The 25,471-nt window shown below is 43.6% G+C and overlaps 2 protein-coding genes across 9 annotated transcripts in view; one reads left to right on the top strand and one right to left on the bottom strand.

Moving 5' to 3' along the window:
- Window positions 1-797: 797 nt before the first annotated feature.
- On the bottom strand, window positions 798-10,138 carry Slc25a28 (solute carrier family 25 member 28). 5 transcript variants are annotated; one of them, XM_020156289.2, is made up of 4 exons: window positions 9,736-10,138; window positions 4,207-4,435; window positions 3,046-3,102; window positions 798-1,644 (listed from the first exon to the last, which is right to left on the bottom strand). In XM_020156289.2, exons 1-4 carry the CDS (start codon window positions 10,024-10,026, stop codon window positions 1,127-1,129), a joined length of 1,095 nt encoding a protein of 364 aa, XP_020011878.1. In that variant the 5' UTR covers window positions 10,027-10,138; the 3' UTR covers window positions 798-1,126. The 5 variants fall into 5 exon arrangements, with proteins under 5 accessions (XP_020011878.1, XP_020011879.1, XP_020011882.1 ...); XM_020156290.2 differs by lacking the exon at window positions 9,736-10,138 and adding an exon at window positions 9,351-9,729; XM_020156293.2 differs by lacking the exon at window positions 9,736-10,138 and adding an exon at window positions 9,437-9,729.
- A 14,075-nt stretch (window positions 10,139-24,213) lies between these two features.
- The window catches only part of Entpd7 (ectonucleoside triphosphate diphosphohydrolase 7), a 50,540-nt gene continuing 49,282 nt past the window's right edge, over window positions 24,214-25,471 (top strand). For all 4 annotated transcript variants that reach the window (XM_074078549.1, XM_074078548.1, XM_074078551.1 and 1 more), the window contains exons 1-2: window positions 24,214-24,350; window positions 24,691-24,793. In XM_074078549.1, the coding sequence (XP_073934650.1) occupies window positions 24,786-24,793 (8 nt within the window). In that variant the 5' untranslated portion in view covers window positions 24,214-24,350; window positions 24,691-24,785. The remainder of the gene's footprint in view (window positions 24,351-24,690; window positions 24,794-25,471) is intronic.

The following is a 25,471-nucleotide window of genomic DNA, read 5'->3' as shown; positions in this document are numbered from 1 at the left end:
TTTCTACTCTGTGTACTCAAGAACTTGCTAACTGATGATATCCAAGAAAAGGAGCAGGTTGATCCCTACAGCACAGTGGGTCTCCAGGCACAGACCCAGTGGACATCAGATAGGGAGCTTCTTCAGTAACAGCACATTGAAGAACATGCCCCAGATCACTTTCTATTTGCAGGGAGGCACAATTAGACTCACTTTTTGGATACAAGATCTGGCTTGGGGTCTTTGTTCTGTATTTACTGTGAGGCTTCAAGTAAGTCACAGCCTTTCTTCCTCCTGGTCTGTGAAGTTGAGGTAGTACCTGCCTTGCCTACCTGACTTGTGAGAAACAAATGTGATCACGTATGCTCAAGTACTCTGTAAAAACCTTAAGGTCAAATGAAGTGTGTTATTATTTATCACACAATCTTCAGGACTTACACCTTCAATGAATTTTAATTCTGCAACTACATTAAAACAAAGAGCCATGTGAAACTTTGACTGCTCAGGCATATCCAAGACTTACAGCAGAAAGATCTCTTCTGTACTGCCCAAGGGAAGTGTTACAGTGTGATGCAGAGCACCTGGTGAGTTAGGGGTTGCCAAAGGCCATGTTCCAAGTATTGGGGAGACACTTTGAAGCCTACTATGACAGGGGGAACAGGGCCCTACAGTCTTAAACCATCACACGAAAGCCAGCAGAAACCAAAACTAAACACATGTAATAAACCTTCCTTTGTGTCCCCTGATTTATGCTTTTAGTCAAGAACAGCAAACAGCATTTCATTTCCCCTTTGGCAAGACAAACCCAACAAAACCACTTAATTTAAAGGCTTTTTATTAGGAACCAGGGGAATGTGCTGCTTATCCCTCTATAACAGTCTAGAGCAGGTTGTCAGGCCCAGGATGGAGGTTGTCAGAGGAGCTGCGATGTGCTCTGCTGCACTTGCTTAGGGCCTGGAAGGAAAGGTGGCGGCAGCAACAGAGGTTGGCAGGAACTGGTGTTAGCCAACATACAGGAGCCCAGGGAGAGCCCTCTACCTTTCTTCCAATTCCATTCAAAGCTGGAGCCCATCAGGAGACAGAGAATATAGTAATGGGAGCAGGATGCAGCAGTGCTGTCTGGCTCCTAGCTTCGCTCAGTCCTCTTTCATTTGCCTGCCCTCCATTCTTCTTGCCGTTTAGTAATTAGGTATTTGAAGAACTCATACACAGACCATGCTATGGCTGTGGAGGGGATTTGGTAAATTACTCTAGCCTGCACCCCTCGGAAGTAGGCGGTCACCCCGCCTACTTGATATACCGTCCTGAAGGCACTAGCCATGCCTGTGATGTGTCCTGTAATGTTTGAGTTCAAAGCCAGGGATTCCTGGGTGTTGAGCAGTGTTTTGCAAACGTCCAGTGGGGTTGTGGCAGCGGCAGCTACAGCTCCTGCACAGGCTCCGGAGAGGACGTGGGAGCTGGGGTTGTACCGTCTCTGAGGGTTAAAGTGCTCCTGCAGGAACTCATAGGTCATGAAGTGAATGGCTTGGAAGGGAACATTCATGGTTAGCTGTGTTGTGTAGCTGCGGTAAAAGGCCCCGGCCCCTTCATTTTGCCACACTGCCCGTACACAGTCTGTCACCCGGTGATATGGTGAGTTGTACATCTGCATCCTCTGCTTGACCACTGGAGTACCATCAATGAGGAGGGAAATGGTGACAGCAACCAGCGGTGACCAAAAGTGTCCAGATTCAGGCCCCAAGTGAGCAGATCAGTCAATGGAATGGAGAAAGAAAAAAGTATGAGTGAGCTGCTTGTTACCCAGGTAAGTTCATGTTTCCCTTTTTTGAAGGAAGATGGGTGAGCAGAGGGTTGGTGAGAATCAAAATATACTGTGCCCACTCCCAACAGGATTTCTTTAAAACTAGCCAGTTAACACACATGATGAATCTATGGTTTAGTAACTCTAGAGGGTCTCCTTAAAAATAAGTACCTATCTCTTACCGCCTTACATTTTACCCAGCAAGGAATGACTCAGTGGCAGTGAATGTAATAATGAATATAGAGCCTCAACAATCCCAATCCTTAGACATGGGGAGGAGCATCTAACTCTTCACATATGAAGACAGTTATTCTCCCAGAGGAGTGGAAAGAAAAGTGCTACCAAAAAGAAAATAAGATCCTTAGTCACAAAGTGTTTGGCTTCACTTTGCAAACACCTCCCACACCCTCAGGTAGATAATGTGATGTGAGTGCTGTGGATCTCTAGCTTGTTTGGCCCTTTCCACCATATGGCCTTGTCCAGACATAAAAACTGTAACATAAGGATCATAGCAACTATACCGTCCCCTAATATTTCTCTAAGTACCTCATTCTCACAGTGAGAATATCTTTGGAGAATTTTCCTCCAACAAGAAAGCCAACACCCAAAGCAGCAATATAAGAATTGAGGTCTACATTTAATATTTCATTCTTGTCTCAACTATTTCTAGCCCAGTAAGAAAGGAAATATTTTTAAACATCAAAATCCATCTTCCGTCTGGTGTCAGTAGCTCACGTCTATAAGCCCAGCTACTTGGGAGGCAGAGATCAGACGGAGCATGGTTTGAAACCAGACCAGGCAAATAGTTCACAAGACCCTATCTCAGAAATACCCAACACAAAAAAGGGCAGGTAGAGTGGCTCAAGTGTAAGAGCATCTGCCTAGCAAATGTGAGGCCCTGAATTCTAATCCCAGTATCATAAAAAAAAGCCCATCTTTCTTGAAGAAAAATGAATCAGGAGATCAAATATATACAAGGGAGACTTCCTAGAAAGGAAGGCCCAGGAGCAGGCCAATAGGACCCTCTCTTTTCCAGGGAAGTCCCAAAGATGAGCTAAATGCCAAAGAATGTTTCCTGAACAAGGAGTTCCCTCCAAGTATTGAAAATGAGGAGGGAGCACCCTCTAGTGGTAAAATCAGGTGACATGTGACAACTTCCCACCCAAACTGTGCTCTGGCTTTTTTTTTTTTTTTGGCAAGCCAGAAATAAAGGGAAAGTCTAGACATGCAGCAGCTACTAGCAGCATAGGTCAAGCAATCATTACCTTCTGCTGGATTCATAGCTGCATCATGGAGTAATGTTGCCACACACCCAGCCGCACCTGCAAATAAGAAAACAACTGCCAAATGTAAGGCCAAGAAAGTGACCAATTCATTGACTTCCCGAGTTAAAGGGAATGGTTGTGATGAAACACAGAGAAGGGAATGCTAAGAGCAAGTCCAAAGGAAGAGACCCCACTGCTCCTAAACTCCTGCTCCAAGAAAGGGAGACATTTCTTCCCACCAACTTGGTAAGGCCATCGCTGTGCATTCCACATCTGCTAGGAAGGCCCAGAAGAGGTGAAGAAAACAGCCTGGATTTTATCAGTACAGATGGTCCTAAGAATAAATACAGCATGTTCCCATCGGAAGCTGATACACTACTGCCAAGGGATGCCAGCAAATCAATTGTCACCAGTGCAAGGAGAGCACAGCAGCCCAGGTAGTCAGATCTTCACCATAGAATCTGCCTTCCATCCTGCTGCCCAACTTGTCCCACAAGCTTTACATCTGTCCACCCAGACCTTTCCTTCAGGTTCTTCACTACTATAACCCCTCTTCACCTTCAACTTGGTTTTCAGACAATCTTGGAACCCTTAGCTGTAATCCCTTCCTTTACTTCTACCCAACCTCTAAAACTTCTCAATTCTCCTGATAGTCTCTTGGCTCCAACCCAATCCACTTGTCAAGGCTTTGCCATGTACTCAATGACACCAACTGCCTCTGCTCAGGTGGGATCCTGAAAAGGTAAGATGAAGAACTGGGGCTCCATTAGTGCCTTCCTTGGGTGGCTAGGTCACCTCTTATCCTGCCTTGAGGAGCAGGACACCACCCAGCTATCAAGAAATACACCGTGGGGTAGTTCAGTATGTATCTCTGCATTACCAGGCATTTGAAGTTGATGCCAGGGAGAAGATGAGAGGAAAAAGTCAAGCTGGTAGGTAAGGGAGGATACTGTGACCCTTTGTTGAGGTGCCCCAAAGGAGGGGTGGGGTTGAAGCAGCCCGTTGTCTGAGAACATCAGGTTTGGAAGTCCCTCCCCTATAATCTGGCCTACCCCAGCCCAAAGCCGCAGCTCCAAACCATGCTGAGACTGGGAAGTACTGACAGCAGCAAAGCCCAAAGAGTTGGGAAAGTGGGGGGACCAGCACAGGAAGGCTCAATACCATTGGCAATATGGCTATTGCCCCCTGGGTGGATTACATCACTCAATGTCTTTTTTAACTTTTCGTAGCAGGCAAAATAGAGGGCATGGGCAGGCCCTGCGCCTGTTGCTGTGACGTTCAGCCCCCGCATGGGCCTCCACAGGCCCTCTGTTCTTATAATCCTCCAGAGGGCCTCCAACACGTTTCGGTAACGGGCTGCTGGGTCAGGCTGCAAACTCTGCATCCGGGTCTGAAATTACAGCAAGAAGAAGTACGATGTCAGCAATGCCAACCTCTAGCCCACCTCCACACACAGGCTTTGGACATAGGCAGGCTTTCGACACATGACTGTGCCAGTCTGTGCGAGTGATACCTGGCATTCTGCTTTACTTTTTCCTAAATCTTTGTTCTATCTTTCCAGACCTTGGAACTTTTTGTAGTCATCTATGACCCCAAGAATGGAACACCATTACTTCTCCTGAGGACATTGCCACTGGGGAATGTCCTACAACTACAAAATTATCCATTGCCCTAAAAATAAACATCAGGCTGATTCAAAAGTTGCTTCTGTGCCCTAATAAACTCAGGCTAAGAGTTTTACAGGTGGATTTTAAATTGAGGTATTTATTGGCTGCAACATACTTTGTGCTTAATTTCGAAAGACTGATGTTGGCCCTGCTTCCTGACCACACAGTACACTGAATAATGAGACAGGGCTCATTTTTTGATAACTTTTCAGACTATTTGGCATTAGTAGCTGGGTCTGCACAATAGTGTTGGTAGAAATACCATTCCTAATAGATGCTGCTCTAATTTCCTAGGAAAGAAATTTGACTTTGAAATTGTGAAGATGGGAAATGTCTAGCTAGAAACCAACCTACTCTCTAAAACTGAAGGGCTTTTCAGATTTCTGATCTAAGTTGGCTGAACAACAAAACTGGTATCAGCAAATAAAATGAGTATCTGAGAAATGGAATCCTTGGAATCCTTGGAAGATTCAATGATTGGGATGAAAGTATGAGTGGGCCCTTGTATGATGTTCATCGACAAAGTTCTGTTGAAATTTGGGAATTAGTCTCATCTGAAATATTTCCTCAAACCAGACCTTCTCTGAAGTATGCTTCCCTACAAAAATCTCTTGTCTACTGACCCATTTCAGGGTTAAAGTAGCATGGAGGCTAACAATTTAAAAATCAATGTCTGGTGCCTGGTACACAGAAGGCACTTAAGGATTGTTTGCTGGATGAATGAATCAATGATTCTTTTGTCACAGAGCCATGTCTGTACTAGTTCAGAAAGTAACAAGTACAGCCACTAGTGGCCAACAGAGGGTGACTTATGCCCAAGGACAGTTTAAATTCCTGCTTCATTCCAATCACTAGATTCAGTTGGATTTAAAAACTTGAACCTTCCTGATTCAAGCTGGCCAACTGCAATCCAAGAATAATGCCTATTCTCCAGAGCATGGGAGAAAAGAAAATAACCAGATTAACAGGTCCTGGTTAGCCTGAAGCAATTCACATTCCTCTAGAGCTATTTTCTCCTGCTTGCTACCAATAAAAAACTACATGCTTAAAATGTTAATTATTGGAATTCAATCAGAACTACACGGTATCATATAACAAAGATATGTTTCCATAAATGTGTTTGAAAACTGATCTTGTACATGAAGAACATTCAGAAATCACATTGTTCTGCTGGCGTCAGAGGTCTGGACCTCTTCTTCCCCAAAAGAAAACTGAACCTGGGTAAGTTGCTCCAAACACTTCGCACACTTCTCAATCTAATTCAACAATTCTAACTCATGAGAATTCACCCCTATAGAGAGAATTCAGGCATAAGCAATGCCAAATACAAAAATGAGCTGGTGGAGTGGCTCAAGTGGTAAAGTGCCTGCCTAGCAAGCTTGAGGTTCTGAGTTCAAACCCCATTACTGCCAAAACAAACAAAAAGAATATGGATGCCCAAATTTGTGGGCACATAAACTTACTTTCTGCAGAAAAATGAAATGTCTAAAAAATTTATGAAAAGTTTCAATATGAAAAAACACTGCCTGACTTTGAAGAAAAGCCAAAGAAATGAGTAGTGAAGTAAATGGTTTGGTTAAAAGCAAACAAACAACAACAAAAATAAAACAAGCCACATTTGAATTAGAAAGCCTTAGTTTGAGTCCCAGCTTTGTTGTTTTGGTCATGTCACTTAACCTCTCTAACCTTTAAAAATGACATTTATAGCTGGACACTGGTGGTTCATGCCTGGGAAATAGTTCATGAGATGCATTTCCAAAATAACCAGAGCAAAATGAACTAGATGTGTGGCTCAAGTAGTAGAGTATCTGCTTTGCAAGCAAAAAGCCCTGAGTTCAAACCAAAGTTCCACTGGAAAAAAAAAAAAAGTGATAATGGTGTCCACCTCATGAAGTTGTTTCAAGGACTGAAACACTTTTACATGAGAATAATTAGCTTTTATTGACTACATAACTATCAGTATTACTTGCAAGAAAATCAAACAAGCCAGTGTTTCCATTTCCAAACCTTTTACTGGTGAATGTGTATAGATAACCATTCACACCAGTGGTTTGGAAAGACTTCTCTCCCTCCCTCTGCTCTTTCCCTCTTTAAGGTGTCATGTAAGTTGATACTTGCTTTACCACCACAAAACCAGAAACAGGTGGGTCCTTTAGCCAGAAGACCTTGCAGAGCGTTCTACTGCTCTGAGTTAGCGCCTATCCCTACAGATAAAACCTGATGTTTGCTTCTGAGGCCTACAAAAGGAAACTGGGATTTATCTGGGTTCCCAAACCTCCCTATTATGACCATGGAAATAGCTGGCTGGATAACCATGACCTAGCAAGGCTGTGTTGACTTCCCATAGTCCCTCCCAAGGATATTTTAAGTCAACTTGACCCTGATAAATAGCTGGGGATACATACACCTGCATGCCAAGAGGCAACGTCAGCTTTCCTTTGCAAACACTGTGGTTGCCATTTAGGCAATAACACTGATACCTGTGCTTCCAGTCCAGTCTTAGGGTCCAGGTGGGCTGCTTCTCCACCCCACCATCCACTTATGATAAAAGACTAGCTGTCAAGTAAACTGGGAATCCCTTTCTAAAGAAAGGGATTTGATTTTTACATTCATGCCTGCACAAAAGCATTTAACATAAGGACCTTAACTCATACTGGTCTCCTTTCTAATTTAAACCCCAGCATTAATAGCAAATGAGAAAAGATTCTTTATGTAGGGCCTGGAGAGGCATAATTGTAATGTGACTAATTTTCTAAAAACAAAAATTCCAAAGGTTACATAGATGAATAGGTACTGTTCTTCAAAATAGTTACCTTGGAAGACTAGAAGTGACTTATTCCAGTAATGCTGTGATTATGCAAAACATTTATGGAACTCCTCTTTTACAAGTGTTCTCTCAATGGGTTTATAGGCCTCAGGAGTAAATCAGGGTCCTTGTTTTCCAACCTCACCTTATCTTTGACCCCAAGCAGTAAGGCCCATTCTGATATCTCACCTTATTTGCCATATTTGATTCTGAGTGGTCTCTGCTCCTGCAAAATCAATCTTTTGATTGATCTTGTCACAGGACAAATATTTAACCACATTAAGGATATTCTAGAGGCATTTCTAAAGGGAATTTATAAAATGTTTACAGCAACAATAGCATTGTGTAAATATATGGAGTTAAGAAGGCAGCCTCCCATTGTAATAGTACAACAGTTAAACTGGTAAGTTGTAGTAACATTCCTAAGTCAGTCACATTCTCCCATTGTATTTTCCAAGCCATAAGCAATTTTCACTGCTTTCTCATCTGTTTTTCATTTGATACCCCTCCTGAAACATAGCACCCTAAACCCTGCACTCTACTCAGAACTGAAGTGGAATGAGGTTACTCTGCAGCTAGGTCATAACTACTTTTGGATATGTAGCATTATTAACTCATTCAACCTAGAGTCTATTACATAAATGTCTGAATCTTTCTTACTTGTATTTACTCATTTTACATTTCAGTAGCAATTTCAAATGGGTTTTTCTGTTTATTTATTTTAAGGGAAATCACAGCAAGTTGCTTATAAAAGCACCTACTCAAAGAACACCTCAAGCTGTAAGATCCAGTTCATGATCTTAGTCTATTAATGGCAAGGGCATTTTAAATTCTAATGTTTATCTTAGTCAAGTACACTTAACCACATTTTCAATGCATGTGGCCCTTGTTGGAAAGTTACCTTGCAGTGTGCCAAAGTGCTCCTGTCAGCTGTGTCATTCACAAGGCTTCATGAACACTTTCCCCACTTTCTAATTCATATTGCTAAGACAAACATCAAACAGTACTGGAACCAGGCTGAAGCAGAAGAGCCCTACTTTGCATTGCCAAAGTTGGTACTCTCCTTCTTTTGAATAAAATATTAGCATTTTCCTAATTTGAAGAGAAAACATACATCAAAGAACTGCCTGGGCATCATTAACCATTGCCTTTAATTCGTAAAGGAAGCGCCAGTCTGTACCACAGTCATTTCAACAATCCCCTCGAGTTTACTTCCCTCTCAAATTAAATCTCACTTTTAGTGTTGGCGCCGTTACTAATGTACAAGAATTGTAAAAAACAATAACCGTTCCCATCTTCACCCAGCTTTCTTCAAAAGGACCTGACTTCTGTATCCACCAATCTTGCTTGGTTGTGGATGCAATTAATTTTTATTTTCACACTAATCTTGTTGCCGTGTTGAGCTCGTTCCATTTTCTTCCCAATTACATCTACTTTCTAATACTGTCACACTTTCCTTCCAGACAACTTTTTTTCCCTTTTTATCAACTTCAGGTGCCAAAGAAATACACTATTGGTTTCATCTCTCTTGTGTGTGGGCTGATGAGCTCCCTGAACACACACAGTCTTAATCCCAGCTCAATTTTCACGTTCAGGAAATAGGTGGGATATCAAGCTTGCTTCACAGAGAAACCGAAACCTTTTCCTGAACGCGTTGTTTCCCGTAATACTTGCAGCCTGGAACTCTGACTTCTGACCGTCCAATGATTTCCAATCATTCATGGGTTAAGATTTAATATGTCCTTTATCTAGCTCAGAGATCCAGATCCAGTTCCTTCCTGCCCGGTCACTTTTAAGGGAAGACACAGCAAGAAGCTCGTAAAAGCACCTACCCAAAAAACATCTCAAGCCGTAAGATCCACTTCACGGTCTGATTCACAACAGTTGGCGTCGCCTCAATCGAGTTGGTAGCACTTACCTTGCTTCGGGATCCCCCATCCCACCCTACTCCTGCTTCCTTAGTCCCAGGTGGGATCCAGGGATTTGATCACGAGTTCGGGTTCAGATCTCATTGACGGTTAGAAATAGGTCTTGGTTCCTGGCCGGGCTCATCTCACAGCCAGGACTCTGCTTGCATGGAGTATCGGTTCCAATCGTGTGTAGTATAAGCCAGGAAGGAACCTGTCGGCTCCGGCTCTCAGCCGGGATCCTGGCTCTAGACAGGACTCAGGGTCAGGTCAATCCCAGGTAGGGTTTGGAGCCCGGTCCAGGTCTCACCTTGACGCAGTCGATGGGGTACATCACGCAATGCTCAAGGATCCCTGCCACGGCGCCTGCCACCATGTGCGTGGTGACAGTGGCTCCAGCCGGCAGCGCCTCGTAGTCCGGGCCAGAATCTGGATCCTGCCGTACCGGGGGCCTGCAGGCCCCGGCCTCCCCGCCGCCGGCCCCCCGGCCCACGCCCCGCTGCAGCCACCCGTCCAGCAGCGCCGACTCCCCGGGGCTTCGCCCGGGCCCAGACGCCGGCCCCCCCGCCACGCCGCCTGTACTCCGCCCCTCCAACTCCATCCACCCGGGCCAGCCGCGGCGCCCACTCGCGCCGCAGCCGCCACTACCGCCGCCGCCCCCCGGCCCCGTTGCGTCCGCCTCAGGCGCGGCCCAGAGAGCCCGGGGCCTCCGGCTCCCGCTTGGCCCGCGGACACGCCCCCCAGCCAACCATTGGTGTAGACGCCAATTTAGCCCCACCCCTTTCCTTACGTATAAAAAAATCTGTCTGTGATATTCGTGAAGTTGTCTGTCATTCTTCCGTCCAGAAGCGCAGCTGCCGACTAGGTCCCACCCCTTCCCCTTTGATCTTAGAAGCTTCTTGTTTATTGGCTACCGATTGGCCGACTTGGAAGATAAGCCCGCCTCTGACTTTTCAGGGGCGGGAGAAATTTAAGGCTGAAGTTCGATTGGCGGCGGCCATTGGTCCGCACCACATCGGTCTCCAATTGGCTACGGAAAGAAGCGCCTGGGGATGATAGGGACCGGCTGTGGACCGCAGCGGGACGCCGGTGGGGCTGTGGGTGCTGCGGGCGCTGCAGGCTGGATCGTCGAGCGGCGGGGGGTGGGGGAGTGGGAGTGGAGAGGCACTGCTAGGCCTTCAAGGTCAAACCGCTAACGGGTGCCGTTATTACTCGCGCTCGAGCGCACGCCCCGTGTGCCCAGAAGACGCGCGGCCCTGGTCCCGGGAGCTCTGTTCCCGCGGGATCTCATGGCGGGCTGGCGGGAGGCGGAGCCGGCCTGGACCCAGCATCCCTTGGCACCGCCCGCGCGCGGGTCCGGGAAACTGTTGCAACATGCGGGCTCACGCCCTCTCCACCTCCAGGGAGGACCGTGGTGGCCGTTCCGGTGGGGTCTGACGAATTGGGCCCTGAAGCCGCGGGCGGACTCTGCAAGGACTTTTATGGGTCTCAGACCCTAGTTCCCTGCAAATGATCTCGCACCTAAAGTGAACCCCGCAGTGGTCGGATGAATGAGTTCTCTAGGGACTGGCGATGGCTGGGCTTCGCGCCAGGCCGAGGGCTGGAATCTGGGAATGGAGATGTCGAAATGGGGCGGGATGATTCAGAGATGACGACAGGTGGAGAGGTGGACTGGAGGCAGCGTCCCAAGCGCAGCAGACACAGTATGGCAACTATGGGGAAGCTCGGAGGTACAGTTTGTCCCTTTTGAAACGTCAGCATCTTGTCCCCGGGCTGACTCACTGGTAAACCCCACTGCCGGTCATGATTGCCTTTTGTGACCAGCCAGCTCTCGCTCCCAGTCGGGTTGGCAGGGGCCGGAGAGGCGCCCACCGGTGGTAGCACCGATGCCCGCTACGCGCGGAGGCCCGCCGCACCGAGGCTCGCTGGCCGGACGCTGCAGCGGCATCCCCCGCCTAGGGACCCAGGCGCCCTTGCCTCTCCATCTGCCGGACTTCCTCACTTTTCGCGGGAGCTTGTTAGCACAAGCTTCGCGTTTCCAGTTCTGCCTTTATTACCGATTTTAATGAGATGATGGTGCAGTTGTGAACTTTTCCATCTGTAGCGTCTTTTTGAAAGGTTTTCCATCTTTTCTCTAAATCCTAGCCTTTCTCTGAACCTCTGATTTTTTCGTTGTTGTGTTATGACTCACCTATTCTCTTTCTCCTCAGCAGGGGTTGTTAACCTTTGTGTTGCAGCCTTTTGGAAAATAATAAAGCTACAACTCCTCAACCACCACTCTCTATTCTCTCTGTTCTCCATCTTATTTCCCTTGAAAAACGAGCAAGTCTCAGAAAAAGAAATTTACTAAGACGGGTACCGGTGGCTCACACCTGTAATCCTAGCTACTCAGGAGGCAGAGATCAAGAGGATTGCAGTTCGAAACTGAGAAACTATCTCGAAAAACCCTATCACAAAAAATTGGGACTGGTGGAGTGGCTCAAGGTGAAGGCCCTGAGTTCAAGCCCCAGTACCGCAAAAAAAAAAACAAAAACCAAAAAAAAAACAAACTCAATCAATCCTGCTGCAGTATTAATTTTCTTTATTGACAAATTGCTCCAGTAATGATCTTTAACCACTACTATGTCCTTAAGCTCTACATTTTTCCTCCTTTGTTCATTGGTCACAAATGATCTTTCCAGATTCAATGGCTTTTTATTTCTATTTTTTTCTTGACTGAGAGATAATCAGTTGTCTCTCACTGAAACTTTTTCCTACCTTCAGGAACCACTCTATTCTATCTTGTATTTTTTAAAAAGTTTTTTTTTTTTTTTTCCAGTACTGGGGTTAGAACTTGGGCCCTCTTGCTTGCTAGGCAGATGCTCTACCTCTTGGGCTGTGCCTTCAGCCTTTATCCCACCTTTTACAGTTTTTAGTCTCATCACTTCTCTTGCCATTGAAGTGGAACACTCTTAAAGATTTAATGCTTCTTATATTTAATACCTTGGGAATCTGATATATCAAACTTGCTTTTCTCATTTATCATTTTTTTTAATTTAAAAAATTTTATTTTTCCAAATTTGCTTTTCTCATTGGAGCCCTGTCTCTATTTCCCCGTTGCATACTTGTTTGTTTGGTTTTTTGGTGGTACTAGGGTTTGAATTTAGGGCTTCCTTCTTGCTATGCAGGTGCTTTACCGCTTAAGCCATACCTCCAGCCCTTTTTTCCTCCGGTTATTTTTGAGATAGGGTCTTGCTCTTTGCCCTGGCCATCCTGGACTGTAATCCTATTTTATGCTTCCTGCCATTGCAGGGATGACAGGTGAACATAACTATGCCCAGCTATTGGTTGAGGTGGGGTCATCTGAACTTTTTGCCTGGACTGGCTTCAAACCTTGATCCTCCCAATTTCAGCCTCCCAAATGAGGATTACAGACTTGAGCACCAGCAACCTGCATTTGGTTTGTTATTTTGCTGTGTTGGTGGTTGTATCTAGGGCCTCATGCGTGGTAGAGAAGCACTGCGTATTGCCAGCTCCTCACTGCAGTGATAGAGTGTGACTGGTTCGCTACATTAATATGACTGAGGAAGGCTTTTTTTTTTCCCTTGGTGGGACTGGACTTTGAACTCGGGGCTTCAAGCTTGCAAAGGAAGGCCTTTCTGAGGAGATGACACGGTGAGAGCAGCAAGAGCCGGTCATGACAGATCTGGAGAAACACATTACAGCAGAGGAAACAGGTATAACAACTTTCAGGTGAGAACAAGCTGACATTAAGGAGCAGAAAAAAAGGCCAGTGAGACTTATTTAAGCAATTGCTGTTAGTCTGAATCTTTGTTACAACAGTTGAATTCATATCTCAACAGACATATGTTTTTCCCTAGAATATATTTCTCCCCTTTTATAAAAATCAAAATTCTCATTCTTGTAGGTTCAAAGCTAAACATTATCCTCTTTCCCTTTGCTGCCATTGTACCTGACATGAAATATAAATAAAGTATAAAATGAGATTGGAGTCCAGAAGTCACACATGAAAATAAAACTGATTTCTTTATAGTAGATGAAAGAGATTTTAAATGAAGACTAGACCTTGAGGGCCATAGAATTCATAGGGCAGTTAGTTACTGAAGGAATGAGGAGATGTTATGATATGTTTCATCAGTTTTTGAGCTGAAGAATATGTACAGGAAGGCTTTCCAGGGAATATGTGGGAAACAAATTTTCAAGGGAATCAACTTTTTCCTCATCTTAATTTTTTCCTAAAGTTCATCCTTCTGAAAAAGCAGTTGAGACAGTTTTCCTTTCTATTCTCCCTTTTCTCAATTCATCTTTGCACCTTACAAAAGAAAGGGATGACCTCACCAATCCTTCATTTTGCTATGTTTCATTCCCCGGTACATAAAAAGTTCCACAGTTTGTCAAATGGCCCTGGTGTTGGCAAGGCCTGCTTTAATCAATGTATAATTGTAGATGTCACATCTTTCCTGACATATTACATATATTCCTGTTAAAGGCAAGCATGGCTTTAAGAATGAATATTTTGGCTCTTGTGGGATATTCCACGTATATATGTATTATAGAGTGGAGAAGTGGGTTTTTAATTTAACTAGGTCACCTATTCCAACTCTCGACTATTATCACTGCTGTATTCTCTCCACTGAGATAAAAGCAAAGAGTACAATATGAAATACAAAAGATGGTAGTGCCTATTTCATTCAGGCACTGCCATCTTGTTTTTGGACTAGGATATTCAAGATGTATACTTCTTATGCAGGATGTGGTGGTGCACGCTTTTAATCTCAGCCACTCAGGAGGCAGGGGCAGGACTGCGAATTCAAGGCCAGCCTGGGCAAAGTTAGTGTAGAGACTCTATCTCAAAAACAAAATAAAAACAAAAGGGCTGGATATACAGCTCAAGGGGTAGAATGTTTGCCTAACATTCACAAGCCCTAGGTTAAATCTCCAGCACCTCAAAAAAAAATCTGTACTTTTTAAAGTTTTGTGCTTGGAAGTAATCATGCTACAAGGGCAGTGTTCCTTCTCTGGTCAGATAAAAGAAAGAGCTGAGTGATACTCAGCTTGGGTGGTGCCTCACCTTGGGTCTCAATTTTATATTTTGCATTATTTCTAGAAGTCTAGGGAAAGTACATGTTTATGTTTCTATAGGTTATGCCTTCCCAAGAAAAGAAGTCAAAAGCAAATTTTTATTTTATATTTTCTTGTTTATGCACGTTTATAGTAAAAGCATTTTCATTTTCCTCTGTCAAAACATTATTGGCTTGCCAGGTGGCTCACATGTGTAATCCTAGCTACTTGGGAGTCTGAGATCTGGAGGATCTTGGTTTGAGGCCAGCCGGGGCAGATAGTTCATGAGATTCCATCTCCAGATTAACCAGAGCACAATGGCCTGGAGGTGTGGCTCAAACAATAGAGCACCTGCTTTGCAAGCACAAAGTCCTGACTGCAAACCCCAGTCCCACCAAAATGGCTGTAGTGAAGAACACAATCATTAAGTGGGTGTAGTGGTGTACAACTGTAATGCCAGCACTCAGCAGGCTAAGGCAGGAGGAGGATCTCACATTCAAGGCCAGCTACATAGTGAGCTCCTGTCTTTAACACCACACACACACACACACACACACACACACAGACAACTATGGTTTGAAAATAACCACTAGCAAGGATGTGGAGAAGCTTTGCTTTTTATGTAGGTAAAATTATTCATCAATTTCTTATTTATAGTTATATTGTTTTCAAATACCAATTCAATCAATTTTTCCCTCATCTTCCTGACTTGATCAGTTCTCCCATCATATGCCTCAGGTCTTCTCTTTTGTAGAGCTTAGATAATTGCAATTTCATTAATTCATTAATATCTATATCACTAATAAGTGGTAATTCCCCATCAGGACAGGGAGTATATTTTTTGCTTTCTTGTCTTCCCTCTGTACCATTATATCTTTTTTTTTTTTTTTTGATGGTACTAGGGTTTGAACTCAGGGCCTCATGCTTGATAGGCAGGCTCTCTAACACTTGAGGCATGCTCCCAAGCCCTGCACCAATTTTCTTTAGGATAGCACAGTACCTGAAATGGTATTAATTCATTTGAATTGTTAATTCATTTGAATTAGTAAATAATGAGACACTCCTGAATCCTGGGCCTGAGCTTGTAGTCAGGAAAGCTGGGAGCAAGTCTCATTACTATTTGGGGCCTTAATTCTAAGAAATTCCCTTGGAAAAAGCAGGCCCAATAAGAACCAGGACTGAAAATAGAGCAGCTGTCACTATTTTGTGAGTATTTATTAAAAGGTAGTGAAACTGCTAGTCAGTTTCTTCCTCTTTTCTGGGTGGTGAACTTTTAGACTATACCCTAGACCTACCAAATTATATCTGTGGGAGTGAGGCATGGGAATCTGCATTTTTGCAAGCAGTTATTCTGACCTAGGTGGTCATGGACCACACTTTGAGAAACAGTGCTTTGATATCACCATAGGGTCTAAGACCCAGCTGGCGGTGCTTGTTTCATAGGGTAAAAGCTATAACTCAGCAGGGGGCAGGAAAACTTCATAGTGCTACCCAATTTGTTTATATTTCAGAACAGTATGTGCCAGGCCCTAATGAACAATCCCAGCCATGGTGTCTTCCCTGGTGGAGTTTAGGGTCTGCTGGGGAAGACAGATGTAACATTACAACTAACTGGGGTGTGTGTAATGAACGGAAAACACATGATACACCAAAAGCATACGTGAAGGAAATTTGACTCAGCCTAGGGACTTACTGGAAGGGGTCGAGGAAGCAGAACTTTCTGAACAAAGAGAATATCGTATTTCCACTATGATGCATCAGAGGATTGGCCAGTGTTTGGGGGCCCAATGGAAGCAGTTTGAGATGAGTCCTGGGAAGTAAGTGGGGAACGGACCACAAGAAGCTTTGCAAGTCATGTAAAGAGGATCAGTTTGTATCTTAGGAACAATGGGCTTCCATTGTGAAATTTTAAGCTGGAGTTGGGAAACCCTTTTTTGAATTCTGAAAAGGTCACTGGATCCTGTAAAAGATGATTGAAAGCAGCAACCCTAGAAGTTGGCCATCGTTTTATAGATAAGGAAATGAGCTTCAAATAATGTAAGTTCCTGAAGGTTATATAGCCAGTAGGTGGTGGAGCCAGGTTTTAAAAACTACTTAGCCTGACTCCAGAGCATAGACTCTTAAATACACAGTCTGCTGCCTCTGTAGATCAAGTTTGTAATAAATACAGTAAGTTTTTAAAAAAAAAAAAAAAAAAGGAAAGAAAGTGAGAAGGCCTTATCTAACTCATTCCTTTCTAGATTGGGTCCTGACTCCATCAGAAAATGAAAACAAGGAAGGTAGCACAAAGTAGCTGAGGTTCCCTTCCTTGACCTCAGCTTCAGTTACCTCACCTGTAAAATGATAATAATAGTAGGTACTTCAATGGATTGTTTGAGGATTAAATCAGAAAAAGAATGTTAAGTGGTTAGTATACTATCAGGCATATAGTTAAAACTCAACAAATATTGGTTACTATTATTACTTACTTCTCTTTTATAAATGTTCATTCACTATTGCAGGAATCCATGACATATTACCTCACTCCCAAGCAAGGAAACAAAATGACCATGACTAGTTACTGTCTTTTGCTTATTACACAATCATCTTGTTGCTAGACTATAGCACCAAATTTAGGATATCCCACAAATAAACCTTCTTTTCTCCTGAAAATAACGTCCATGAATCCAGACCCATGTCATATGTGACATTAATCACTGTATGAACTTTGTATCCTAAAGACTAGACCAAATTCTTAAGCAAAATGGCTGTAATTAAAAGCTTTCTTGGAGTGTTATCAAAGAATGTAATGGTCTATTGTCCTTGAAGTACAAAGAAGATAAGCTATTATCAAGGGATAAGATTTAAGTTGGTTGAATTTTTTAATGCTTTGTGTACTGAATCCTTTATAAAATATCATTATCAAAGCAACTAGCCAAGGTTAAGTAGGTAGCAAACATTAACAGTAAAGCAATATCATCACTAACAAAAAATGTATGGTAGCATATGTGGGCTTCAAACCACAAACCTTGAAACCCTGAGTTATCTGTGATTTTCCTAGCTGTTCTCCAAGTTCATTTCTTTCTTTCTTTCTTTTTTTTTTTTTTTCAGTGCTGAATATCAAACCCAGGGCCATGCACATGACAGGCAAAGTTTCTACCAGCGAGCTACCCTCCAGCCCCATGCCTATTCTTTTACTACATTTTTATTACAGGCACATCCCTGACCCTCTTACCTAGTCTTCTGCTCACTTCTTCATTGCTCTTTTTTAATCAGTCAACTCTGATTATGCTACAGAGTAGCACAGAGAAGGCCAGACATTCCAGGTGTGGTGTCTCAGGCCTGTAATCCCAGCACTTGGAAGGCTGAGGCAGGAGAACTGAGTGTTCCAGGCTAGTCTGGACTATAAGGGACTCCTGTCTCAAAAAACAAAACAAAACCACAAACAAAATCCAGTATTTTATATCAACTACCCAGGAACAAATGACAAAAATTACCTTTGGCCTTGAGTTATATGTATGGCCGAGAAGGATGGGGAGAGACAGAGAATGCAAAAAAGGGAAAAGGATGAGTTGCATTTCCCCTTTTCAAGATTGGCGATCTCTGGCTAAAAACAGACATACATGTATTACACAACAGCTATTATGAAGGGCTTACTATGTGCCAACCAATGTATATATTGTTTCTTTTAAGCCTATGTAGTTGTATATTGTTATCTTGTTCCATGACAAATTACCACAAAACAATAAACATTTATTATCATTTCTGTGGGTAAGGAATCTGACACTGTTGGCTGAGGCTACAGAACCTGAAGGCTTTGGGGGCTGGAGAATGTACTGCCCTGATGGCTGACTCACTTGACTGGCAGGCAAATTGATGCCGGCTGTTGACAGATGGCCTCCGTTCCTCTTCATGTGGACCTCTCCTGAGGGCTGCTGAAGTGTCCTCATGGCATGGTAACACATTGCTGAGTATAGCCATTCTAGTGGCTATGTAAGTAGATAGATAAGTAGATTATATAGTAGTATCTCATTGTAGTTTTTTTGTGTGTGTGGTGGTGGTGGTGGTGATACTGGAGTTTGAACTCAGGGCCTCACACTTTACCACTTGAGGGTTTTTTTGTTTTGTTTTGGTTTTTTGCCTTAGTTATTTTTCATATAAGGTCTCATGTTTTTGCCCTGGATCTTGACCTACCTATTTATGTTTCCCATGTAGCTGGGATGATGGGCATCCTGCTATTGGTTGAGATTGAGTCTCATTTGCTTTTTGCCTAGAATAACCTCCAACAGCTATCTTCCTGTCTCTGCCTCATGAGTGGCTAGAATTACAGACATGAGCCACCTCGCCTGGCCTCAGCATTTTAACTTACATTTCCCTAATGGCTAATGATGTTGAATCAGAACACCTCATGTGCTTATTTGCCACCTTTTGTGTGTGTGTGTGTGAAGTGCCAAATTTTTGTTCACTTATATGTGGTAAAAGGTGAAGGATTAATACAATCTGAAGTGAAACCAGAGAGTGTATACATTTATATTTGGGTTTTTTTTTCTTATAAGAATTCTTTTTTATATTCTGGATTCAAGTCCTTTGTCAGATATGTGATTTACAAATATTTTCTCCCTTAGTGTGAGGCTTATCTTTTCCTATTCCAGGTAGTGTGTTTTGAAAGGTAGATCTTAGTTTAATGGAGACCACTTTTAATTTGTGTGTGTGTGTGTGAGTGTGGTTCTTGCTTTTACTGTTGAATCTAAGAAATCTTTGTCATAGCAGGAAACCAGTGGCTCATACCTATAATCCTAGCTACTCAGGAGGCAGAGATCAGAAGGATCACGGTTCAAAGCCAGCCCAGGCAAAATAGTTCGTGAAACTCTATCAGAAAAAACCCATCACAAAAAAGGGTTAGAGTGGCTCAAGATATAGGCCCTAAGTTCAAACCCCAGCACTGAAAAAAAAAGAATCTATATCAAACCCAATGCCACTAAGATGTTAACATACATTTTTCTTTGACAAGTTTTATGGTTTTATTCCTTTATATCTAGGACTATGATCTAGCTCAAATTAGTTTTTATAAGTGATTAAATTAGAGTGTTTGCTAGTCACCAGTTTTTTATTTAACAATATTTTTTGCCAGGCACCAGCAGCTCTCACTGTAAATCCTAGCTACTTAGCAGGCAGAGATCAGGAGAATCATGGTTCAAGGCCAGCCCTGGCCAACAAAAGCTAAAGCCTGCCAAGCGATTATGAGGCCCTGAATTCAAACTCCAGTTACTGCCAACAATAACAAAAGACAGTATTTCTTTTCTCTTTGAGACAGGATCATGCTTTGTAGCTCAAGATAACCTCACACTCATGATCCTCCTGCCTTAGTCTCCCATGTGCAGGGATTACAGGTTTGAAACACTAAGCCTGGTTTAACATATTTCTTTGGGATCTCATATGAAAACATAATGAGTTTTCTTTTTCATTTTTAGAGCCAAATTGCAGCTCTGATGGAGTTGTTCTAGTTGTAGGGAGAAAAACAATAAACCAATAAATAGGACTGGAGATGTAGCTCAGCCTAGTGTGTGTGAGGCTCTGGATTTAATCCTCAGCACCAGCAAATAAATTAAAACAATGCATTTACTAAAATGATGATCTAGCAAGGAAGGGGAATAGGAAGTGTGGGTGGAAAGGACAGTTATAATTTGAAATAGGATGGAAGGGAGGGTCTCACTGAGAAGTAGCTATTTTAATAAAGATAGAAGGAGGATCAGGGAGTAAGACCAGGTAGTAATAGAAGATGCAGAAAATCTCTGGGGAAGAGAACAAAAGTACAAAAGACCTAAAGTAAGAGAGAGCCTGTCATGTTCTAGAAATAGTAAGGAAGCCTATTTGACTAGAGTAAATGGAATGAAGGAAGTAACAGTGAGAAAATGAGGTTAGAGAGGTGGGAGGGTGTGTGTGTGTGTTGGGCAGATGGCATAGACTTGTAGGTTATGAGGATAGGGCTTTTACTCTTGAGTGAGATGAAAAGCTACTGGCTTAGATTTGAAAGATTCATACTGATCACAGACTTCAGAATGTAGGAAGTCCAGTTCAGAGGCTACTGCAATAATCCAGTAAGAAATGGTAATAGTTTGGACCAGGATGGTAGCAATGGGGTTAGTGAGAAATAGCTGGATTCTGGATACATTTTTAAGGTAGCACCAACAGGTTTTGTTGATGGACTGAATGTGGTGTGTGGGAGAAAGAGGTAGAATTAAGGATGACTCCTAGGTTTTAGACCTCAGCATCTGGAAGAATGAAGTGCTCTTACCCCTTCTGCAACATAGTATATTATGAACATGTTAGTCTTTGCCAGTCTTAGTCCGTGATGTCATCAATGATGTAGTTTTTTTTCTATATAGTATTTCCATTCTGTTATTCCCAGACTTGTCTCCCCATGATTATGAGATGAGTACAGCAGCTCCAGGCATTAAACCCTTAAAGTTACATCAGGAAGGAAGAAAAGAGTCCTTTTCTTTTATTGCATAAACTTTTTTGATTTGTAGCTTTTAAAGAGGGAGATAACCTTTCTCAGAAATAGCTTCTCTCCTCCCTGCCAACAGCTGACTTCATTTCAGTATTATTAGCAAAAATCCCATATGTCCATGTTTAAACTAATGTTTGGTGTGCATGCCCATGGTGATTGATTTAGACCAATCAAAGTTTACTCCTGGGGCTGGGGTTGGAGACTAGCACTCTTCAAACACACAGCCAAACATTGGAGTGTGGTTACTCAACAAGTTAACAAGATGGAGGAGAGAGTTATTAGTTTTGGGGGCAATCAGCAAAATGTGCCACACCAAGCTAAGGAATTTGAACTATATTCTGTTGGGATAAGGGCTCACTGAAGAATTTTAGGTCAGGAAGTAGAATGAGTAGATTTCACAGTAATGTCAGATTGGAGGGGCATTTGGGGAGCACAGGTCTGGAGGCAGACCCACCAGTTGGAAGGCTTGTCAGAAGAAGATGTTAGGCACTTGAATTAAGAACACCTAATGGCCAATTGGCTGGAAATGCAGAAAAAAAGTAGAAGAGATTCTAGAGCGACTCTCAAACAGGTTCCTGCTTGGGTGAATCTCAGGGTATTTTGTCAAAGATGGGGATAGGGATGGAGGAAGTTTGGGTGGATAAGGAGACAGTTGAGAGATAGTTAAGTTGGGTTTTGAACAGTGAAGTACTTTAAAGATCCACGAAGACAGAAGAACAGATATGGAAGGTTGAAAACTACATAAACTCCCTTAGAGGATGAAGTGTGGAAAGGAAGAACTTATAAGGGGGAAATGAAGCAATGCAGGCTACTGATACCTAGTATGGGACAGGTTTGGCTGATTTTGTTTGGGGCTGGACATAAGGGCATCTTGACAAAAATTCTAATGTAATTATAGACAAGCCTTTAAAGAGCAGTTAAAAACCTGTTTTGAAATATGGGTTTCTGTAATTTGTTTCAACATGTTGAGTTACACCAAGTAGAAATGGTCTCAATCCTTTTTTATTTGGCCTGTTGACTGGAAACCTCAGAACTCAGCCCTGTGAGCTGTTAATCAGATAAGAGTTGCAGGGTTTTATAAAGAATCATGCTTAATAAATTCCTGAGGGTGTATGGATTTATTAAAGCAAGTATTGTCTAAACCAAACCATCAAAGTCTCATAAAGAAAATGTTATGAGAGTCTTGGGACTAAAACGTAGTTTCTTTTCTGTTTTCTAACAGTAGTTATTTATATCCTCTAATTTTAGAGAATGTTTTAATGCACCTTTGAATTGTATGTTAATACGGTCATATGAAGTGCATGTTTAAAACTTTTTTTTTTTCAGTACTGGGGTTGGAACTCAGGCATTTACCACTTGTCACTCCACCAATCTCCTGTTGTTTAAAATATAGACAGGAATTCTATTTACCCTCAAAACCACCCATTTTGTCAAACACTTAAGTTTGAAATATAGATTAGACTTAGAACTCACAAAGGCAACTCAAATTAAAAAAAATTCCAAGACATTTTTGAATTTTTTTCCATGTCTACTTTGTTTTAAGCAATGAACTGAGTTCTGGAATGATAAAAAAATACCTGATATTTGTATAATTTTGTATAAATTTACATCTTTATGCACCTGTTTTATTCCATCGTTTCTGGGGCACAGGTGGGGATTCTGAAGTGTGGGGATTGAGAAGGAAGAAAATTGAGAAAGGAGAATTGAAGGAGAAAAGACAAGTTAGGAAGACAACCAGTTTGAGAGAATAGTTGACAGAGAAAACAATAGTCATGAGAGACTGAATGTACAAACTAGACAATGGCCAGATCATACATGACAGAACTCTGACCCATCACCTCTGTAGCAATCAGTCCAGAATGATCAGGACCTGATCAATGACCACCCCCCACCCAACTCAGGACCAACTAGAGATAGGAGAATACACTCCTGTGAACCAATCACATAAAATGCCCTGCTTCTAGTTAGCTAGATACCTGCAGTTAATATCCCCAAGTCGGAGTACACATGACCTTTCACTATTAAGCTTCCCTTTGCGTTTGCCAAATGCGGCAACAGTGAATGGCTCCCTGGTTTTAGCCATCTTTGGGGGCAAAAAAAATCCTCTTTGATCTCATTTGCGTGGTCTTCCTTTTTTTCCCTCCTACAGTCATTCATCAAATATTAGTCCTGTCTTATTTTCCAGAGGGTGGCCAGCTTTGGGAATATACAGAGGCAGATAGTTCTGCTCTCAAGGATATTCTGGCTAGTGGGGTAGATAAATAACAATTGTGATTCAAAGTGAATAAACAAAACGGGCATTTGTAAAGGAGGTGTATGTCAGGTAAGGCTTTTGGAGGCAGATGATAAGGGATGCTCAGAAGGCTAAGAGGCAGGGAAGGTTATTCAAAACAGGTGGATGGGCAGAATGAGCAAAGCATAAAAAGTCAAAACCCACAACGGTGGTTTGCTGGAGCCTAGTAAGAGAGGTCAGGATTACTGCCCGAGAGCCCGTAGGTGCAGGTGGTGGACAAAGATGGATGTGACACGCTGGAGAAAGATTAGACTTCATACTGTCGAAGCAGCTCCCTGCTTCGGGAGTTAGGGCTGGTGTAAGCGAAGAATAAAAACATGAAGGAACTGTTGCCTTTGTGTTATTGTAAAGTCCAAGAAGGGAAGTGACACAGAAGCTCAAAATGACACACAGTAGACATTCAATCATTCAGTGAATGTTGAATGGACATAAGCACCTGATGTAGACATCCTTGTCTCCTATTGTTTCCCTCCTCCCCTCTTCCTCCACGGGACAAGATAATGGAGCTGGGAGACGTCAATTTAGGGGTAGGGGGCGATAGGGAAGGTTTGAGGTGGGAGAACTGTTATTCTGGCGGGGAGGTTAGTGGGCACCAAACCTCCAGTAGGTTGTGGGAAAGGGATGCACCTTTGTCGCGAACCCTCCACTCATTGGGGCCGCAGCAGAAACAGCGACCAGTAGAGAACTCGCGCCCCCGGGAGGGCAGCGGGCGCGGCGCGCCCAGGCGCTGCTCTCCAGTGCCACCACCACCCGCCCCTCCAGGAGGAGTCTCGGTACGACGCCTTTCCGATTGGCTGCGGCTCGAAATCCCGGGGCGGGCATTAGAGGCCAGCCGCTCTGCAGGATTGGCCACCCTGGCGGACGGACGTGGGGCAGACACCGCGGGTTCGTCCATGGCTCTTGCAGCGTGGGGGGCGGGCCTCTCTCTCGGGTCCCCTGGCACTCATTGGCTCAGTGCGGTTTCCTTGGGGACGTGGCGCCGCCGCGGCCCGGGCCCTCCTTCCGGCTGGGCTGGAGGCCGCAGGGAGCCGTGGTGAACCGAGCGGAGCGGTGCAGAGGGACCTGCGGGCTGCTGGATCCCGTGAGTGGGAAGGCGGGAGAGCTGCGGGCCCGGGAGGGATGGGGAGAGGAAGTGGGGACCCGCATCCCCTCCACCTGGGCACGACAGGTTCCTCGAGGACAGAGCTGGCCCACGAGAACGCTTGGCTCCCTGGATGCCGGCAAGCGTCTGCTGGGCCTGACGAACATGTGCGGACGGACACGGAGTGGGAGGGAGATGTGGAATTCTTGATGTGGAATTCTTGATGTGGAATTCTTGATGTGGAATTCTTGATGTGGAATTCTTGATGTGGAATTCTTGTGGAGGTCCAGTGTCGTGGGCACTGCTGGAGGTAAGCTGAAACCCAGCCAACTCTTTCCAGGCTGCAGCCTTAGGAGATGCCTGGGACAAGGAGGCCACCTTCTCAGGGCAAAAGGAAAAGGAGGTGACAGACGTTGAGACCAATAAAGGGAACCCATGGCTAGGTAAGGCTGCACACTTTCTCCCTGGCAGGGGGCTCGGTGGAGGGTGACAGGCAGGTTGGTGGGCTCACAGGAGGCTGAGAGTTGTCCTAGGGCTGCACCTGGACTTTGCATCTTGGTCAGGTGTATTCAAAGATGGTCAAAGTTGTATTCTTTTGAAGGCAAGTACAGTAATAGTTCACAGCCCATAACCCCAAAAGTGATGGCTTAAAATGTTTCAAATTTCCATCTTAGTGAAACTAGGTGTCCCTTGAGGCAATTAGAGGTTTTTTTCTTTGTTTTTTTTTAGTTTAAAAGCATACAGACTTAGGTCGTTTTGGATGAATATAGAAAGTGAACTTCAAATATATTTATCCATACACTATAATATTATGAGGCTTTTTAAAAAGATTAATGTGGATCTACATATCCCTGTAGTTGGTCTGATTCTCCAGTGTTGTGAAGTTGCCCAGGGAAACTGGTGATCTTTTCATTAATAGGAGATTAATTCTTTGAGTTACACTCAAAGTGCAGAGTTGCGGGGGCGAGTGGGGGAAGCAGATAAGGCTTTTCTGATATGCATAGTAGAAGCATCATGAACCAGGGAAATCAGAATCTTTTCTAAAATTCAGGGCTAAAGGAACATTTAGACTGCTGTTGGCATGAATTTTTGCCTTTATTAAGAGGGTTTTTATCCAGTTT

The sequence above is a fragment of the Castor canadensis genome, chromosome 7 (assembly GCF_047511655.1).
Source record: "Castor canadensis chromosome 7, mCasCan1.hap1v2, whole genome shotgun sequence".
NCBI lineage: Eukaryota > Metazoa > Chordata > Mammalia > Rodentia > Castoridae > Castor > Castor canadensis.
This window is presented reverse-complemented; position numbering and strand designations above follow the sequence as displayed.

Bases quoted from the DNA above. Each gene is read 5' to 3' on its own strand.
- Slc25a28 (XM_020156289.2), bottom strand. From the start codon at position 10,026: ATGGAGTTGGAGGGGCGGAGTACAGGCGGCGTGGCGGGGGGGCCGGCG. The intron at 4,436-9,735 runs GTGAGACCTGGA...CTGTAATTTCAG, and splicing joins ACCCCATCGACTGCGTCAAG to ACCCGGATGCAGAGTTTGCA. The intron at 3,103-4,206 runs GTATTGAGCCTT...TCTTATTTGCAG, and splicing joins CAATAGCCATATTGCCAATG to GTGCGGCTGGGTGTGTGGCA.